Source organism: Crinia signifera, chromosome 2, assembly GCF_055691185.1.
Source record: "Crinia signifera chromosome 2, ASM5569118v1, whole genome shotgun sequence".
In the NCBI taxonomy this organism is placed as follows: domain Eukaryota; kingdom Metazoa; phylum Chordata; class Amphibia; order Anura; family Myobatrachidae; genus Crinia; species Crinia signifera.
In genome coordinates, this window is record NC_139218.1 from 109,784,947 (window position 1) to 109,805,761 (window position 20,815).

At 43.6% G+C, this 20,815-nt stretch overlaps 1 protein-coding gene across 1 annotated transcript in view; it reads right to left on the reverse strand.

The window, feature by feature from the left end:
• Nucleotides 1-7,022: 7,022 nt before the first annotated feature.
• Nucleotides 7,023-20,815, reverse strand: part of TMEM183A (transmembrane protein 183A) — a 37,410-nt gene continuing 23,617 nt past the window's right edge. The window contains exon 8 of the mRNA XM_083172695.1: nt 7,023-8,559. Coding sequence (XP_083028821.1) covers nt 8,548-8,559 — 12 coding nt within the window. The 3' untranslated portion in view covers nt 7,023-8,547. The remainder of the gene's footprint in view (nt 8,560-20,815) is intronic.

Genomic DNA, 20,815 nt, shown 5'->3' on the forward strand with positions numbered 1-20,815 from the left:
CAGTTGGGCTAGTAGGGCCGCGTCGCGGTATAGTGCTAAATTGGGTAGATTGATACCACCGTGTTGTTTGGACATACACATTTTGGTTCTAGCCAATCTAGGGGGGCGAGATGCCCAGATGTAAGTTGTCATAATAGAATTGGCTTTGTCTAGATATTTCTTCGGGAGGGAGTAAGGGATAGTACGGAAGAGGAACATGAGTTTGGGGAGCAAGGACATTTTGAAGGCTGCTATTCGTCCCAACCAGGAGATATCATAATTGACCCAGGATTTTGATAGATTAGTGATCGAGTTTAGAAGGTCAGGAATGTTAACCTCAAAGGTTGATGGGGAAGAGGGAGGGATTTGGACGCCTAAGTATCGAATTTTAGATGTTTGCCAATTGTAATGATATGTGGAGCGTAATGTACCTATAACGCGGTCTAGATTTATAGGAAGTGCATCAGTCTTGGAAGTATTTAACTTATAGTAGGACGCCAGGGAATATGAGTCTAATATTTTATGTAAATAAGGAAGAGATACTAATGGATCAGAGACCAGCAGAAGAACATCGTCTGCAAACATGCAGAGTTTATGCGGAGTTGAGCCTAGTGACATCCCGGGGAAGTTAGCTTCTGCTCGTATTTTGGCTGCTAGTGGCTCTATTGATAGCACAAAGATCAAAGGGGATAATGGGCAGCCTTGACGAGTCCCGTTGTGAATCGAGAAAGGGTTGGAGAGGAACCCGTTGCTATAAACTCTGGCGGATGGGCAACTATAGAGAGCTAGTATCGCTGAGAGGATCCTATCTCGTAGGCCAAATTTAAGGAGAACTTCTCGCATATAAATCCAATTAAGGCGATCAAAGGCCTTCTCCGCATCGAGTGATAACAGAAGGAGGCCCTGATCTTTCCGGAGTGAATCGAGTAAGTCAAATACTTTACGGGTGTTATCAGATGCCTGCCTTCCAGGGACGAATCCCACCTGATCCGGATGGATCAGGGAGGGGAGGAAAGTATTCAAGCGGGAGGCAACCAATTTAGCGTAAATTTTAATGTCTCCATTCAGTAGAGATATGGGGCGATAATTTTGACAGGAGGAAGGGTCTTTCCCTGGTTTAGGAATGGTAACAATTTGAGCCACCAGCATTTCCGCTGGGATATTACCATTAGTTGCGATCTCGTTGAATACCTCCAGAAGAGTGGGAGCGAGTAGGGTTTGGAATAGGGCGTAAAAATCATTGGTGAACCCATCTGGACCTGGGGCCTTGTTTCTGGGAAGCGCTTTAATGGTCTCTTCGATTTCGGACAGTGTCCATGGGGCATTTAGGGTCTCTAACTGATCATGTGTTATGGAGGGTAGGTTCAGATCAGCTAGAAAGGAGTTAATAGTAAGAAGGGTGGGTTGAGGAGTGGTGGTATCTGTAGAGAGATTGTAAAGTTGCGAATAGAAGGCAGCAAATTGGTTAGAAATGTCAGAGGGGTTAGAGAGTTTCTTGTTAGTAGGTGTTTTGATGTATTGTATTCTGTTTCGAGTTTGTTGGGTGCGGAGTTTGCGGGCTAACATTTTCCCAGCTCTGTTTCCTACTAGGTAGAACTTCTGTCTGAGTCTGTTCAGGGCGGCCTGTGCTCGTGTGAGGAGGAGTTTATTGAGTTGGGCTCTAGTCTCAGTAAGTTGTTTTCTGAGCTTTTTAGAGGGGTTTTTTTTGTTCAGGTTCTCTAGATCTTTTATGGAGGACTCAAGATCTGCAACTTTTTGTTGATGTGCTTTCTTTAGTCTAGAACTTGCCTGAATGGCAACACCTCTAGTAACCGCCTTCATAGCACACCAATGATTTAGTATAGAGGTGTCATGGGGGGTATTGAATTGTTGGAATTGTATCATAGAGTCTTCTATCAATTTCTTAGACGTCGGGTCGGTCAGTAAATGGGGGGGTAGTCTCCAGGGGCGGTTATGGGGAGGGTGATTCAGGAAATTCCAACGAATGGTGATCGGGGCATGGTCCGACCAAGTAATGGGGAGAATATCACTCGTCTTGGCCTGCTGGAGCGTCCATTTATCGGATAAGATATAATCAATACGGGAATAGGAATTATGTACTGGGGAATGGTACGTGTATTCCCTCCCAGAGGGGTTATGTACCCGCCAAATGTCGTATATGTCAAATTCTGTAAGAAGATTACGAAATTCTAATGAAGTGGATTTGAGATGAGAGGATATGGATGAGGGGGAGTTAAGAGATTTATCCAGTTTAGGGTCTAACACTAGATTGAAATCACCCAGAAGAAGGAGTTGGCCTTTACGGACTTTCTGGACTTCATTAAAGAGTTTACGAAGGAAGGGCAACTGATTAGAGTTTGGGGCATAAACGGAGACTAAGGTAACTTCTTTATCGTCAAGGGATCCCGTTAGGATAAGGTAGCGACCATTTTTATCTGCGACTTGGGAGTGTAGTGAAAAAGTCAGAGACGCATTAAATAATATTGCTACTCCGTTCCTTTTAAAGGGGCCGTTGGCAAAGAAACCAACAGGGTATTGTTTATCTTTAAGTAAGGGAGGTTTTAAAGAAGAAAAATGGGTCTCCTGAAGGGCGACAATGCCTGCTCTCTGTTTTGCAAAGAAGTTCAATGCTATTCGCCTTTTGTTAGGGGAATTCAGCCCTTTCACATTAAGAGAGAGTATCTGAGTCATTGGGAGTTAGAGACAGTGCTATGGAAAGATGTGTTAAACCCAGGTAGTAATTGGGGGCTGAGGAGGCGTCATGTTGTAACACTAAGCTGACTAAGGGGACCAGTGACCAAAGGGAGGGTAATAAGAGGGATAGAGTTAGGGGGGGTGAGAAAAACCAAAACATCCCAGTATATCGGGACGGAGTGACTACTGCAGGGGGAGGGGTAACTTGCAGTAGTGCTAAAGAGGGGGGTGGCATGTGGTATCGCGCCACCACCCATGGGAAGTATAGTAAACGAACAAGAATTAGGATACATAAACATACCATAATATAGCCTATAGAGAGTGTGATAAAAAAACACTTCAGAGAAATAAAAAAATTCAAGAGATATTCAACATGTAAACATGGTCTACAATATAGTATTAAAGGCCTCCAGCCAACCGAGCTGGGAATACCATACACTTACATAGACCAAAGAACCCGACGAGGGGATCCGCACCGCCAGGAGAACGTCCCAGCAATTTGTAGTCCAACTTAACTGCAATAAACAACATTAGTCAGGGGGACTGATCAAGTGACCGCCCATTCTGGTTGGACTGAATGCTTCTTTTTTACTCCGGTAGGGGGGTCCACCGAGACGTCCCAATCCAGAAGGAGCCTTACTCCCTCGTCCAGCGAGGTGACTGTATGGGTCGATCCATCGTGGGAGATAATTAGCTTGACAGGGAAACCCCATTTGTATGGGATTTCTTGAGATCGTAGAGCTGATGTGATGGGGAATAAGGCTCTTCTCTTGGCGAGCGTGAGAGCGGAGAAATCTGGGAATATTTGAAGACCTCCAAGAGTATCCGATCCAGCTGCTTCCCTTGCTGCCCTCAAGATGCGTTCCTTCGTCGTGTAGAAGTGCACCCTGAGGAGGGTGTCTCTGGGAAGTGAGGTAGCAATAGAGCGGGGTCTTGGCAGTCGATGGATTCTGTCGATCATAAGATCTCTACGATCCAAGTCGGGGAGGAGTCTGTGGAATAGCGAGAGAGCATAACCCTCCAGCTCAGCGTTCGCTACCGAGTCGGGGATCCCACGGATCTTAATATTATTTCGCCTGGAGCGGTCCTCCATGTCAGCCATCTTGTCTTTGAAGGCATCAAGGTCATTTTGCTGTTGGTCATGAGCCGTGATGAGATCATTATGGGAAGAGACAAGTTCTTCCAGCTTTTTTTCCAGATGGTCAGTGCGCTCTCCAATGGCTCTTACATCTGATTTGACCTCACGGAGTGCAGACGTGAAGTCCTGTGATAGTTCAGATTTGAGGGTAGCCAGTGCTTGGTAGAGTGTTTTCACGGTGAGGGGGGCATCTGATTCAGGATCAAACCCTGAGGCTGATGGGGAGGGGTGGAGGGCAGTTGTCTTGGACGGCTGGCTTGGAGAGTTCTCTGACACAGCATTGGACACAGTGGAAGTTTTCTGAGTAGGGAAGGTCACTCTAGGAGGGAGGACCCCTCTGGGTTTCTTGGGTGGCATGATCGTATCTCACACACTCAGGCTGGTGTTGAATAGGTTGGTAGGGCCGAAGGCTAAAGCACAGTATCTATTGGATTAAAAGTATCCTATATGCATCATACCCATGGGTGGTGGGAGGACTTCATCTAGGCTACATTGGCGGGACTGTGAAGATGACAGAGGTCGTATTCAATAGGAGGAGTTCAGATGGGGGTTCTGCAATTGGGGTGGCCTCTAGGTGTGCTGGATGCAGCAGGATAGTTATATATATATATTTTTTATTTTATTTATTTTTTTTTAATATTTTTTTTTTTTTTATATTTTATATATATATATTTTTTTTTTTTTATTTATTTATTTTTTATAACTTGAATTTATTTGTTTTATGGTGTTTTGGCAGGGCCAGTGCTAACTGGGTGGTTGTGCAGCTGTGGGCCACCCAGGTTTGCTGGGTCTGAGTGCAGCAGCAGCAGTGCAGGAGGTGGTGGATATTGAGGGGAGAGAGAGCAAGGGATTTTTACCACCAAAAAGATGGCCGCCGTCCCTGCAATGAAACAGGGAAGCCTTCTCCCTCACCTGGTGTAGTGCCTCTGTAGGTAGCTGGCTCCTGAGCCTGGGGAGGGCACCTTCGGCTGTGTGGGGGGCTGAGGGCAGTCTCCAGGTACCAGCGCGAGTGGGATGGTGCGCGCTCCACGCCACGGAGCTCCGATTGCGGCTGGGCTCTCCAGGCGAGTCCCCGGCTCCGGCTGTAATGCAGGCCTTCTGGAGCTGATCAGTGCCTGTCTGGTCTCGTCGGCGATAGCTGCAGAGGGCGCCGGCTGTGTGTGCCTATGCCCAGGCAGCTCTGTAGATCAGCAGTGGCGGGGGATGCTCCGTTTCGTCGGGCGGACGTGGCGGGGGAGCACCAAAATCGAGGCCCCGGCTTCAGGACAGTGGGAAGGCCGCAACCCGCAGGAACGCTGTTAAGCGCTCCCCGGCTCCGCAGCTCAAGCCCACCAGTATCGGGGTGCAGGTAGGAGGATGGTTTGTTGGTAAGGGTGGCAGGGATGGGGATTAAGGCAGTGGGAATAGTAAATTTAGCGGGTTTAGATAAGGAGCTCTGTAAGTAGCGTCCTCTCTCGAGTCCCGTCAGGCCACGCCCCCCATAAATCCAATTTCATGTATTTCAGTGACACTGTGTGAAATATAACACTGCATAATGGCCCTTAATCAGACCTGATCGCAGTACAAATTTGTTCTCAAAATGGGCAAAACAATGCTGGACTGCAGGTGGGGCAGATGTAACGTGCAGAGAGATTTAAGGTGGCCATACATCTACAGATTTATTGTCCGATCTGTCTGGTTGGAACAAAATCCTGGTAAAAGATGAGAGCAAATGACAGTTGACCATTTGCTTTGAAATGCTGAAAAACTGTCATTCAGATATTACCAGCTGTTTGTTCCAACCGGCCCAATCTGACAATCGATCTGTAGATGTATGGCCACCTTTAGATTTGTGTGAGTTATTTTGTTTCTGTGCAAGGTAAATACCGGCTGCATTATTTTTACACTGTAATTTAGATTTCAGTTTCAACACACCCCACCCAAATTTAACTCTCTCAGCACGTTACATCTGCCCCACCTGCAATGCAGCATTTGTTTTGCCCATTTTGAGAACAAATTTGTACTGGGATCAGGTCTGATTAAGGGCTATTATGCAGTGTTATATTTCACACAGTGTCACCGAAATTCCATTTAGAGTATTTGTGCTTCTTCTATTATAAACACGTTCAGGAGAAAACACAATATTCACAATTGTGACCATGAAAATGGGTCAATTATTAGGGATTTTTTCTTCCACCAAAGTCATTCACTTTGCACTAGGACAAGCTCGTACTCTCTTTTACTATGCTAAAGTATATTAATGAACCACTCTAAGACATCCTGACATAATTTTAACTAGATCGGAGCATCTTCATAGTTTTCGTCATTTTCACCAAAAAAGTGAAACTTCAGGCCTCTTGCCAGAACAGAAGATGTTGACTCAGATCAAAATGCTTTTGCACGTTTCTTATTCAAGTCAAGTCACAACTTTTCCACACTAGCCGATTTTGAATTTCTCAATTTCAGTTTTTTCACTCCGCCCTACTGTACATGCAGCTAAATCCTGACTATATTGTCAATGATAACATACTCCTTGATGTGGCCACTGAACGATATCGTTAGTAATGTCGTTTAATGTGCATGTACTATATCGTTTGTCAAGAAGGACAGCCAGTTCAAGGAAATTCGTTGACGGCATTGCATTGTTTGTGGTGCAATGTTGTCTAATGTGAGTTGTGGGATATATGCAAAATTATGGTTGTAAGCCACTTCAACATAAACTCAGGTGCCAACAGAGGTGCAGGGTGCCTCCTAGCCATAAAAATCTGTACTTGGGACTAACATGAGCAGCATTACTCATGCACAATAGGATGATGGACAGGTACAAGGGGTGAATTTTCATTAGGGCCTGCCCCACCAGCAACAAGTTGCATAACCTCTCTCAGGAACCCCACTTCATATTAATTCAATGGCAGAGGTAGTCTGGGCACTGAGACCCCTCTGTAGCTGTACATGCCATGACAAACTGGCGCCCTGCCAGGGAATGGCTTCTTTCCTTGGGCTGAGCCCAACCTAGGACCTAATCTCCATGCTTTTATCTGATTCATCCCTCTCCTTCCTGTTACTTTCTCCCCTTTTCTTTCCTCCCCTCTCCACCCTCAGTTCTACTTTCCTGCTTCCTAACCCAGCAACTTCAAATTCCACATAATCTGTAACACCATCACCCCCTCCCCTATACTGGAACCCTTATCTTGCTCTCTCTCCTCACAGCTCTGCCCCCCCCCCCCCCCATTTGACACACCTTTCCAGCTTTAGCAGGAAATGAACACCGAAATAGGGACTAGCTAATCGTCATTATGACCTTCAATACACCATCAAACAGGCTGCACATAAGATAAAACAAATGTGCAGCCATCAGCAGCACATCGCAAATGCTTTTTAGCCACTGCAATGTATCATATCCGATCAGGTGCGTAGATGTGTGACAGCGGTGCTGCATCGCTAGCACACACCTATCTGCAAAGCAGGGAAGTGCCAGGCAGGAGAGGTGCTCTCCCTGCTCTGCATCCCTTGTTGCAGCAGCAGGCGGAAGATATAAAAACTCCCTTACAATTGAATGGAGGGTCGCTGAATGGCTAAGAGAGCTCTCTTGGCCAATCAGTGGCCGCCCATTCATTTGTAAGGTTTTTTTTTTAATTCTCCTGCCCCCAGCCACCCCTTCAGCCTATTCCCTGCCTACAGCTCCCCAGGAGTACATGCAATAAATTGCACATCCAGTGCCAAATCAGCCCTCCCGAGGGAGATCAAGGGAAATTGGGTCCGACTTGTCCTTCATGTATGGGGGCCTTAAATATGGAAGTTCTGTCACTTAAAGTAGCACTTTATGAAACAGATGTGAGGGATCATAGGGCTATTACTTTGTGGATTGTCAGTCCTGCATTTCCTGCATGGGCTTATCAAAGTTTTTGCCACCTGTAAAATCTCTTTTCGAAATCTATGTTGGGTACAAGCATACAGATACATGTTAACTACAGTATTCGTAAGGTCAAGCATGGTTCCAATGTCTGCAGCAATATTAATGCTCTTACTATAGTCATCTCTATTTATTCTCAGGTGAACTGTCTTGATTATAATTTGGGTAACAAATCGCATGGTGCACAGATAGGCAAAAGTCATTGAAACAGTCACTAAGAGTACCATGGACTTCAGCCTCTGTTTCTTCACATGAACAATTGATGAATGCCTATTGCGGTTTGGTGGCACTTCACAGTGAACTTTGTTGCTTTGGCAGATTTGCCTTAAAACTATTCCATTAAGTGTAAAAATGATTATGTATGGTATGACATATACGAGAGTGGTTTGAAACCACACCAAGATTTCCACGTATAGCTTTGGAAGCCGATCATTGTATACACATATAAAGACTTCAGTCCCATTCTGTGGTCTTGACTCATTTGACCAGAAATACGGTATAGCCAGCAGATGACTGCAGCCAAAAACAGATACTATCACATACAGCGTGCATTTTTTAGTACACCACTTGGGTTTCTGAAGCAGAGATCTGATTGATATAAACCGTTCAATGGTAAAGCAGACCACCATCCAGACAGAAGAGTTGTAAGCTCCATAACTTAGCACATCCCGGATCATACACCAAGGAACTTGGCTCCAGAAGGGTTCTGGAGTGTGGTACTTAAGGATCAGTTCAAGGATAACAATCTGAATGATGACCATTGTATCAGCCATGGAGATTGCCATCATGTAGCAACGACAAGATGGTGAGAGCCCACAGTTTCTTCTCCAGAATATAAAAAACGTTAGTAGGTTTGCTATAAAGTAAGAAAGATTTAGAAGAATAAGCTACAAGGTAAGTGAGGACTACGTACATACAGTATCTAGAGCAGGCTTTCCCAACCACGGTCCTCGAGGCACACCAACAGTGCAGGTTTTAGTGATATCCAGGCTTCAGCACAGATGGTTTAATCAGAATCACTCAGGTACGAATTAAGTCACCTGTGCTCAAGCCTGGATATCTACAAAACCTGCACTGTTGGTGTGCCTTGAGGACCGTGGTTGGGAAAGCCTGATCTAGAGCATTTTAAAAGAGATAGACCTAAGTCAGGGGTCAGGGAACTTTTTACCTTTTACCCCAAAATATATTTAAATATGCCGACGTTACCCCCTTGATTTGAAAGGAAGGAAATCATATAATTGTAATACACACACTGTACCTCCAGAAATGAATGATATATCCGGCTACTTCGGTACACAGCCTGGCAGCAATTGATGATGATTACCATGTATGGCTGTGTGTGGTAGAGCCATTGATAATGTGAGGTCCAGGCAACTATTAGTCAGTATCAGTATTTCAAGATGATATAGTGACAGTCTGTGTACATTTTTTCCTTAGACTAGAGACTTGACAAGAGCCTATAACCAGGCAAAGAAACTCTGCACCGCAGCAAAAATACAGACTGCCGAGATGGCGCAGCAACTAGTCGACTCTATTGTAGAATCAGGCAGACTTGGAGGTAGGGCCCGGGGCATCATGCAGGGAAGTGCATTATACACAAGGGCCTGACGCACTGCATTACAGTACTGTAACACACACAGCCACGCATGCACATAGAATCTATATATAGATTCTATATGCAATTAAATGAAATTCCCGGGGGAAATGGACGGTCGTGCTGCAGTGACACAGCCTGGCATACATATAGATTCATATTTATGCCTGGCTGTGTCTCGGCAGCACGACCGTCCATTACCCCCAGGATTTAAATTTTTACCCCATTTGGGGTAATTTACCCCTGTTTCCTGACCTAAGTCATCACAATTTCCATGTACTTTTCTAGAACAGTGCTTGTATATTTGAATATTTAGTGTATGCCCAATTTCATTATTTATTATTTTATTAAAGGGCCTCATTAAATTTTACCTGCATGTTACAGTTTAATCCAGAGTGGCACAACCTTTTCTAGTCTAAGGAGCATATTGGTTGCATCACTTATTTAAGGGGCCTCTATAAAACACCACTTGCTTAAACGTGTAAAATCCATCGTTTTCTAGTTAAGAATGACGGGATGCAGTTATAATCCCAGTGGTCGGAATCCCGGCGTTCAAAATGCAGACGTCGGAATCCCGACACTTTCTCCCTCCGTGGGTGTCCACGACACCCATAGAGGGAGAATAAATTAGTGTGCCGAGCGTAGCGAGGCACCGGGCCCGCTGCGTGGTGAGCGCAGCGAGCCCGCAAGGGGGGGGGGGGGGGGGCGATCCACGTCCCCCCCTTGTCGGGATTTTGGCAGTCGGGATTCCGACCGCCGGGATTTCATATATGTATTCCAAGAATTACATTTTTATTTGGTCCCCATTGAGACAATGATGCGTTTCCTATGCTGCAAAGCAGGATGTGCCCTGACAAAATATTTGACCATTAGCAGTTCCTTACCTCTGTAGCTACACCGTGATGGTGTAGCTACAGAGGTAAGGAACTGCTAATGGTCAAAAGTACAGACTGCGCGCTGCCTCAGTTACACATCTTCCTACAGTGCCACTTTACTCTACATTTACTGTAGCTTCCACTGCCAGCGGTGCCATTAAACCCAACAAATACAATTTGCATACAAAACTTGGCTTTAAAGTCCCAGTCTGGCTCTGACTATTTGAGTGAAAATAAAATTTAACAATATTGACTAAAAAACAAGCATTTGTTGTTAGTAGGCAAAACTTCCTTTGGTTTGTTATATAAATTAAAAACATAAGGAAAGAAGGGGGATAGAACCACGGGCACAACCAAAGCTGCTGTACAGGGAGTGTGTACGTCTCCCGATTGTTTAGTAAACAAGACAAAAAAAGGGGGGGAGTACAGCGCTAGGTTTAACTGAAAGAAGTGTACACTACCACATGTACATGAGTATATAGCATTTATTGTACAAAGAAATAAATGAGAGCTCTCATAAAAACATATATAATATGTAATAATAAAACAATGAATAAAAGCAATCAATCAAAGGCTCTCTGAGGTGAGTATATCTCCACAGTGTATGCACCAGCACATATATAGTTACCAGAGGGAGACGGAGAATGTGTGCGATCTCCTTGGTGATTTGGCTGCATTAAGTGAGTCCCAATCCGGAAAAAATGCCCAGTAGGTCCAGGGATCAAGTTGAGATGGTTTAGGCAGTCCTTAAGGTATATGAATACCAGGCATGATGTTGCAATGGCTGCTTGGAAATGTAGGTCCTGGAGGGGAATGAACTGGTCCGGAAGTAAAGTGCAGGATTATAGTGCAGTCTTAGGTGGTGCAAACAGGCAATAAGGTGCAGTGGAGTGATATGGAGGCTGCTCAACGCGTTTCAACGCTAGCTTGCGTCTTCATCAGGAGCTGGGGTATACCCCAGCTCCTGATGAAGACGCAAGCTAGCGTCGAAACGCGTTGAGCAGCCTCCATATCACTCCACTGCACCTTATTGCCTGTTTGCACCACCTAAGACTGCACTATAATCCTGCACTTTACTTCCGGACCAGTTCATTCCCCTCCAGGACCTACATTTCCAAGCAGCCATTGCAACATCATGCCTGGTATTCATATACCTTAAGGACTGCCTAAACCATCTCAACTTGATCCCTGGACCTACTGGGCATTTTTTCCGGATTGGGACTCACTTAATGCAGCCAAATCACCAAGGAGATCGCACACATTCTCCGTCTCCCTCTGGTAACTATATATGTGCTGGTGCATACACTGTGGAGATATACTCACCTCAGAGAGCCTTTGATTGATTGCTTTTATTCATTGTTTTATTATTACATATTATATATGTTTTTATGAGAGCTCTCATTTATTTCTTTGTACAATAAATGCTATATACTCATGTACATGTGGTAGTGTACACTTCTTTCAGTTAAACCTAGCGCTGTACTCCCCCCCTTTTTTTGTCTTGTTTAATAAATTAAAAACATGCCTAAATTCAATGAATATACATAAATTACTTCATAATGCATGTATAATAACTTTAACATTGCTGAAGTTTAGAGATCCTCAAAAATATAAACTTACCTGGGCTAGAAGCTGGGACTGAGCATGGTTGTATGAGAAGAACTATAGCAGTCATTGGGAAAGCAATCTCACAATATTATGATTACATTACTGAGAACTGCAGACACTTCTCTACAAGAGATGCCTTCCCACCAATCTAGGAGAGTAGTCAAGTATGATTGGCCGCCAGTCTGCCTGTCAGAGGCATGTCTTTGCCGAGTCCTGCCCCAATGATTCCCACTTGCCTCCCCAGGGCCAGGGAGCAGTAAATGAATACCCCCAATGTTGGCCCTGTCTGAGGCTCCCACCAGAAGGCTGCAGGTTGTATATATTTAGTCTTAGCAGAGGCGAATGTATACTACTAAAGTCAAATATAACATATCATATTGCTTTTATAATTTAAATTGCACTTTTTAAAAAAGTGGGTACCCATTGATGCATATGTGCTGTGTCCCGGGTCCCCCGGTGTTTTTATCCTGCGCTTATTTCACTTTTTCTTTGTTTGTGCAGGTTTCCATGACAACCCGCTCTGACCGCTGCTGCGTGCGCTGGCACTGTACTGAATAGGGTAGACCCAAGGTGTCCATTTCAAAAGCTAGATGGGTTTTACAGATAATTTTGAGCAGCAGCAGAGGGGAGAGGTCTTTCCAGTGCTGAGCTATTGCGGATCTAGTGGCTATGCATAAGTGGCCTAGTATATAACCGTCTGCTCACGAGAGGTTTGTAGGGAAAATGTGAAAAAGAGCAATGGAGGGAGATTCCTTAGGGTTAGTTTGAAACACTTTGGAGGCAAAGGTGAAGACTGCCTTCCAGAGGGGGCGAAGTTTGGCGCACGACCAAAATATATGGAAGATGTCTCCTAGCTCTGAGCAGTTTCGCCAGCAAAATTTAGATTGATCTGGCCAGATTCTATGTAATTTGGTTGGTGTGAAGTACAATCTATATAGGAGTTTGAAGTGCATTTCTTTATGGTTATTGCATTTGGACATCATGTGTGAGGATTAAAACGCCTCCCATTGCTGCTGGGTGAAAGTACAGTTTAAATCTGCTTCCCACTGCAACTGGGCTGGAGATTTCCCCGGTATCACGGAATCTTGAATCAATACCAAAAAATAATGGATCCTCTGCTATTGCAAGTAGATAATTTGGAAAGAATATGGAGGAGGGAGGGATAGTGGTCCTGATTATCTAATAGAACTAGTTAGCCAATGAGATATACGTAAATACGTGAATACTTCGCTATGGGGTAAGTTAAATTGTGTCTGTAGTGCAGCAAAGGGAGTGATTCTAGAACAGGGCTGGGCAACACCGGCCCTCCAGATGTTAGTAAACTACACATCCCAGGATGCTTTGCATTAGTTTTGCTATGTGGCCATGCTGAAACTGATGCAAGGCATGCTGGGATGTGTAGTTCATCAACATCTGGAGGGCCGGTGTTGCCCAGCCCTGTTCTAGAACCATCGACTAGGTCTGCAACTGTGGTAATACCGCAGGATACCTATCTGGAGACATTCAAATCATGGATCGTTTCAGCGAGAGCTACTAAGGACAGTTTCCGGGAAGGCAGTGAGACGGCCCTGGGGGAGACTACAATTGTATCCCATGCCTTAAGGGAGTCTGCTACTGTGTGCAGCAGATTCTGTGAGGGGGTCTGCATTGAGTGGGAATTGTGAGGGTAGATAGAGGATGAAGATCCTTCTCCAAATCCACCCATTGTTTCACTCCCAGGGGTAATGGCTAGTCGCTTATTTGGGCCAGTAAGCATGCAAGATTAAATTTCTTTATGTCTGGAGCCTCTAGGCCTCCCAATTTTTTAGTCCGGGTAAGCTGCTTATAAGCTATTCTAGGGGGCTTGCCTATCCAGATACAGTATATCGCACTAAGACCGCTTAAGTTTGAGCCAGAAACTTCTGTGGGACCAGATAGGGGATGGTGCGAAATAAATACATCAGTTTCGGAAGGATGGACATTTTATACGCCGCCAGTCTACCCAATATCTCTAAACCACTCCATCTTTTTAAGGTGGCTTGTATTTGTGATAATAATGGAGAGAAGTTAATCTCTGCTGTTATAGAGCGCTTGTTTAGGATATTGATGCCCAGATATAGTATGCTGTCCATTTTCCATTTGTATTTATAGAGGGATTTCAGCGTTCTCAACTTAGCGGGATTTAAGTTAAATGGCAGGGCTTCTGTTTTGGATGTATTGAGCTTATAAGAAGCTTCACTGTAGTAACTAAGCATATCTTGGAGAGCTGGGAGTGTGGATTCTGGATCTGTAACAAAAATGAGAACATCGTCCGCAAATAAGCTTCATTTGAGTTGGGTGCAATTTACCCGTATCCCTGGGAAGAGAGGAGATTGTCGCAGAAGAGCCGCTAAAGCAGGCATGTCCAACCTGCGGCCCTCCAGATGTGCTAAAACTACACATCCCAGCATGCCTTGCCACAATTTGGCTATTAGGGAATGCTAGAATGATGGCAATACATGCTGGGATGGGCCGCAGGTTGGACATGCTTGCGCTAAAGGTTCAATGGCTAGTACATACATGAGATGGGACAAGGGACAGTCCTGTCTGGTTCCATTGGAGATTGCCTGCCTTTAGGAGTACTTCCTTAAGAAAGCCCCAGTGAAGGTGATCAAACACTTTCTCAGGAAGATGGCCCCAGTCCCCACCTTTGCCAAATACGCCGCTAACACAAACACTCTTCTCGTGTTGTCAGAGGCCTGTCTACCATTGACGAAGCCTACTTGGTCCGGGTGTATAAGTTGAGGTATGAGGGGGGATAGTCTATTCACAATAAGTTTGGAGAATATTTTTAAATCTGTATTAAGGCGAGCTATAGGCCTGTAGTTTGGGCAATTAGAAGGGTATTTTCCTTGTTTATGAATAGTTATGATACATGCCTGTAACATTTCCGTCGGGAAAGTTCCAGATTCTGAGGCGTTTCTATACAGCGATGTAAGGGTTGGCGAGAGGTCGGAAACAAATTTCTTATAGAAGGAATTTCTGTATCCATCTGGACCCAGGGCCTTACTTGTTGGCAGGGTATTAATAAACTGTCTATCTCCTCAGCTGTCCATTCAGAGTTCATAGAGACCAAATCTCCAGCCAACAGATTAGGGAGATGTATATCTTTTAAAAATGAGGAAATTGTGGAGGAGGTAGGTTGGGACAGAGACGGGTCAGACTGAAGGTTATATAGTTTCTTGTAATACTGAGCAAAAGTCTCAGCGATATCCGCTGGATTATGTAGTAATTTCCCTTCTGCCGATTGTATGGCTTTAATCCTGTCTCTTCAGTCGAAGTCTGTGAGCACCTCTTTCACATTTTCAAATGTTGGGAGGTATGCAGCATTGAGTCAGTTTTCACCAAGGCCATATGGGTGTTGTATTTGTATATTCTTTATTTGTGTGGATTTCCTCCCACAATACAATAACATACCAGTACGTTATTTGATTTATTTTAACATAATAACTAGTGTTTTTGTATATGAGGTAGGAAAATAGATTGTAAGCTCCACTGGGACAGGTGCCGATGTAAATGACCAAATATTCTCTGTAAAGTGCTATGTCATGTGCTATATAAAAAACTGATAAGAGTTTCCAGTTCAGCCATTACACATACTGATGGCCTAATTAATATTTTTAGCAGTATTCCCTTAAGTTTTTCTTTAGAGCGAATGAGGTTTTGTCCTATTCAAATTGGACAATTTTTTGCCATGGCGAAAAAACACCTGGACCAGCAAATTCCACTTCCACTCTGCTGTTGAAACTGCGCCCGTTTTGCCGCCTTGAGGCATTTTTCTCCAAAGCCCTTTCACCAAAAAAAGTGATGAAATATAAGGGAATCGGCAATGGAGAATAATTTCGAGGTGATTATTGAGAGTAGACTTCACTGCTGTTCCTCGGCATTGAGCGGTGCTGCAAAGGGACTAAGGTATTAGCGTGCCTAAAATAGGGCATAGAGGCAAGGGAGGCCAGTGCAATCTTGCTACTGTATAAAATCATTATGTGACTTTCTGGTCACCACTCTATAAAAAGGGAATATTGGAACTTGAAATGATTCAAAGTAGAGCAACTAAATTGATTAAGGGTTTCAATCCAAAGGGTGCCTTAGACTGAAAAAGTTTGGGAACCACTGGCTTGGGATATAGTCTTCAATGTGAAGTAAGTTGAGGTGATGGCAACCCAGGCTGTTGACAACAACATTTTGGAACCTTTACAGGTTTTCTTGACCTGACAATAAATAAATGTCACTATTACCCGTTTATCATTGCTACTCTTTGGCCACATGATATTTTAATAGATGAGAATTTCCAGTAGAGATGTGCAGATCCAAATTTATCCGGATCTCAAAATGGGATTTTATTAACTATCCGGCTGTCACAAGTTTTGGAGCCAAAACATGTGACAGCTGATAGCCAATAAGATCCCATTTTGAGATCTGGGTAAATCCGGATCTGCACATCTCTAATTTCCAATGAAGCTTCTTATCCACAAAGATACCTCCAAATATAGGCATGTCATTTCTTTAATCGGAGACAACTACTATAAATTCAAGCCTGGTTTGCCTTAAAACCTGCATAAGTCATAGGTGTACCAGTGGTGTATTTGTGCACCGTGTATTCAACCTATGTTTTCTCCAATTCCTCTTCTGAGTCCCTCACCGGCAGCAGCACTGCACAAATCACTGGGAAATGGGCGCAGAAGTGTTTAATGCACAGCCAGCAGGAAAATTTCTAAGACCTACACTTGTACACCAGACTTAAGAGAGCAACTAGGGTCACCTAGCGAGTAGAGCAGGAATGTCCAAACTATGGGGCTCCAGCTGTTGTGAAACTACAGGGTTCCATCATGCCTTGCCAGTTTTGCTATTAGGGAATGCTAAAACTATGGCAAGACATGCTGGGATGTTTAGTTTCACAACAGCTGGAGGGCCACAGTTTGGAAACACCTGGACTAGATTCTCTGTAATTTCAGCTAGAGAGGAGAGCTACTCTACTGGTATAGACACGGAGGTAATGTATAGGTGAAGTAATTGCAGATGTCTCCTCATACATTTAGCCTCAATGCACCTTGCAGCACAAGGATGCCTGACCCAACTGATTTGAATCCTGGGATTGAAGCCTCTAATCCTGGGATTTACAGGATTCTGTTACGCATGCACAGTAGTACCGGGCAGCGCAGTTGAGCGCTCACAACAAGAGACTAATGTGTGGTCCAAGTGGCAGCAATGTCTATAGAGATTAGGCAGGCAGCCGTGGACACACAGACAGGGCCAGCAGCATTTCAAATGTAAAACACCACCAGCCAATCAGTGCTGGTGGACCGGCAACCAATCAGGGAAACAGAGGATTCTCATTGGCTGATGGCTACATTTGAAAGGCCACTGATCCAGTCTGTCTGTGACTACCCACCTAATAGTAACTGCCACACTCCCTACTTCCCTCCTGCCTGTTTTATCCACCCACCCTCCCCCTTAGTATTCCATGCACTCTCCATCCCTCTTTGCTGCTGCTAATTGAGCATTTTTCAATCCCAAAGCCCAGGATTGAAAAAACAGCCTGGGACTGTCCTTCCTAGTGAAGATGTATTTGTGGCCAAAATGATGCCCATCGCTTTAAGATTTATACGCAAGAACGGCTATTTGCTAATGTTAGTTTTTATTGTTTATATAACAAATAAAATCCAGCTTACATTTAGCATCATATGGAAAAAAAAAACCAAGGCACTTAGCTTGTATACAGGTTATAACATAATGCAGCTGGGAGACACACATCACATACCTTACATTACATTTAATACATACATATACCCAAAAACCCCAATACAAATAAGAAAACATATTTTTTTTTTTTCTAAAGAAGGACATAGTGACCCACCCCGTTTGGATGTCACCAGAGGGCGCCGACATGGTGCGTTGCAGGACCTTATTAATCTATATTAATGGTGTATATGGGAGGCTTATTCGTGTGTGCAGTGTAGCTGTGGTTCGCACCCATTTTGTTATTTCTACATTACGCCCCAAAGATAACCTTACGTATCTGTTCATTATAGTATAGGCTGCTAGCTGCTCTTGATTCTTTTACTATCTCACTGTGTGTATCTATCAATTTTTTCAACCTGTGTGATTTTGTGACTGTGTGGTTACTGATTCCATTTATAGTTTATCTAGTACTCATTTCGTTATTGTGATTTTTTTTTTTTTTTTTTTTTTCCTTTATATATTATACAAAAAAATTGATCGTGTTTTATATTCTATTAACTAATATTGTGATTCTACTGTGATCCTTGGCTAAATTCTAACCATCTGTGCCAAATGCTATTGTATACATGCATTTTATTTCTGCTTAAATATATATATTTCTCTTGTGTTATTGTGTAATTAATCAGTGTTATCCATACTGTGTATTCTGGGCCATTTTTGGCCAACCAGGTTCTTGCAATCAGCATCTTAGCAAGTGCACACATATTAAATATGTATGTCTTATCATATTTATTTATTGTTCTGTCTACACAGATACTCAGTACACAACTTTTAGGGTTCAGTGTTGTTTCGGGGATGCCGGTCTGAACCAGCGTATGCATCACTTTCCCCCAAAATTGTTTCAAAATTCTACACTCCCAGATCAGGTGCCAAAATGACCCTATCTCACTACCGCACTTAGGGCATAGGGGGGATGTCCTAGCCCCCATTTGTACCAACCTCATCATAGACAAATAAGATCTATGCAAGATATATAATTGCACTTGTTGCATTTTTATCGAGTTTGTCGCACATTGTGCAGAGGCTTTGGCCATCACCCATTCTTCTGCCGTGAGTGACCCAACATCGGTTTCCCATTTTTGACTAAGTTTATCCAATACTTCTGCTCCCGTTGTTTCCATTAACATCCCATACAACCTGGATATGCCTTTCTTTTTAACCCCCTTCATTAGTTCCTTCTTAATTGGGGATACTGAAAAGTTTGGGATTCTGTTTTTAAATTGCGCATCTAGAGCACTTCTTAATTGTAGGAACCGGAAGAAGAAAGATTTTGGAATTGCAAACTCCTCGGCCAGTTGTGTAAAGGACTTCATCCCCAGTGGGGTGTACAGCTGGCTAACTGAAATAACTCCATATGGTTCCCATGCTACATCTAGCTGAAGGGCCCTCAGCTCCCTAAAGTTTTTATAATCTGTTAAGGGGTGGTCCACTTCAGTATCACCAAATTTAACCAATTTATTGGCCTCACGCCAGATTTTCACCGCCTGCACCACTAATGGTGGGTCGCTACTGATTATCCCTCCTTTCAGTAGGTACTGAAGTGGTGTACACTCTATCTCTCTCTGAGCTATCAGGGCCTTCACTAGGCTACTACCACTTTCTTCCCTTACCCACTCTTTTAAATGCATCAATTGGCCTGCTAGATAATATAATCTAAAATTGGGGGCTGCTATTCCCCCTTGCTCCTTTTTCTGCATTAAGGTGTTCAGTTGTATTTTAACCCTTTTATTGTTCCAAATGAACGATGATATTTGGCTATTTAGTTTTTGGAATAGTGATACTGGCAAATATACTGGCGACTGCTGCAAGACATACAGAACCTTGGGCAGAACAATCATCTTTATTAGATTTACCCGGCCTGTAACTGTAAGCATTAGTTTGCTCCAGGTTCTGAATTTCAATGCGATAAAATCCAACAACGGTTGCACATTCAATTGGCTAAATTCAAATGGATCTCTTGAGATCCAAATCCCCAGATACTTGAAGGATTCGGTCCACTTAACAGATAGTTTCTCATGCAGTACGTTCACGTCTTGTTGCTTCAAAGCCATTATGCTGGATTTACTCGCATTGATCCCAAACCCCGAATGCTCGCCATGTTTTTTAATCAGATCCAGCACCATAGGTGCTGATTTTACAAAATTGCGTAGGAAGATCAGAAGATCATCCGCGTATAAAGCAATTGTATCCATGTGCACCCCCACTTCAAAACCATCTACTCCGGGACAAGATCTTATGGCACATGCCAAAGGCTCAATTGCCAAAGAAAACAGGCTTGGAGACAGTGGGCATCCCTGCCTTGTCCCACGGTAGAGGGGGAAGGCAGCGGATGTCCAGCCATTAACCGAAACCCTAGCAGTAGGTCTGCTGTATAATATTTGCACCCATCTAATGAAATTTGACCCAAATCCAAATGCCTTCAGAACTTCCCACAAATACACCCATTCAACTGCATCAAATGCCTTAATGGCATCCAAAGACATTATTGCTGATCTATCTGTGATATTTTGTGTGATCTGGAGGTGCCTAAATACCTTCCTTATATTTATCGATGTTGACTTGCCGGGTAAGAAACCTGTTTGATTTGGGTGGATAATTTTTTCTATGTGTCTATTCAACCTTGTCACCAGTACCTTTGCCAGTATTTTCGCCTCAGTTGGGAGCAACGAGATAGGCCTATACGCATCAGGATCTATCGGATCTTTCCCTTGTTTATGCAGGAGTATAATTCTGGCCTCCATCATGGTTTGGGGACATTCCCCTTTATCGAAACATGAAGCATACAGCTCCATCAATAACGGGGCAAAGAAAATATCTAATTCCACATGTACAATTATCTTAAATCCTGAAGTAGGCATGAACAAAAATAACATTGCAGTTGCACCCATGAGAGATAAGCTATAATCTTGGAATAAATAGGAGAAAAGTATTCCTTTTTTTACCCCAGTAACACCACTACAAATTCTAGTATGTAGGTTACATTTGGGAGGATACTTCTGCACAATTTATACTAGTGACATAGGTGATAATATATTCCATACACTTCTACATTAAAATTACATCTTTAAAATAATAATAATGACAAAGAACACTGCAATATCTACTTACATGGGATGCCAATAATAGCCAAACATGGATAGAAGACTTTCTGCAGCCACACCATCCAGTGCGGATTATCCATCGTGTTCAAAACCAGTTTCAAGAACTACTGTACCTACCCGTCATGTCTCTAATGAATATGCTTCATTTACAAATACATGTGTAGTGTTTTACCA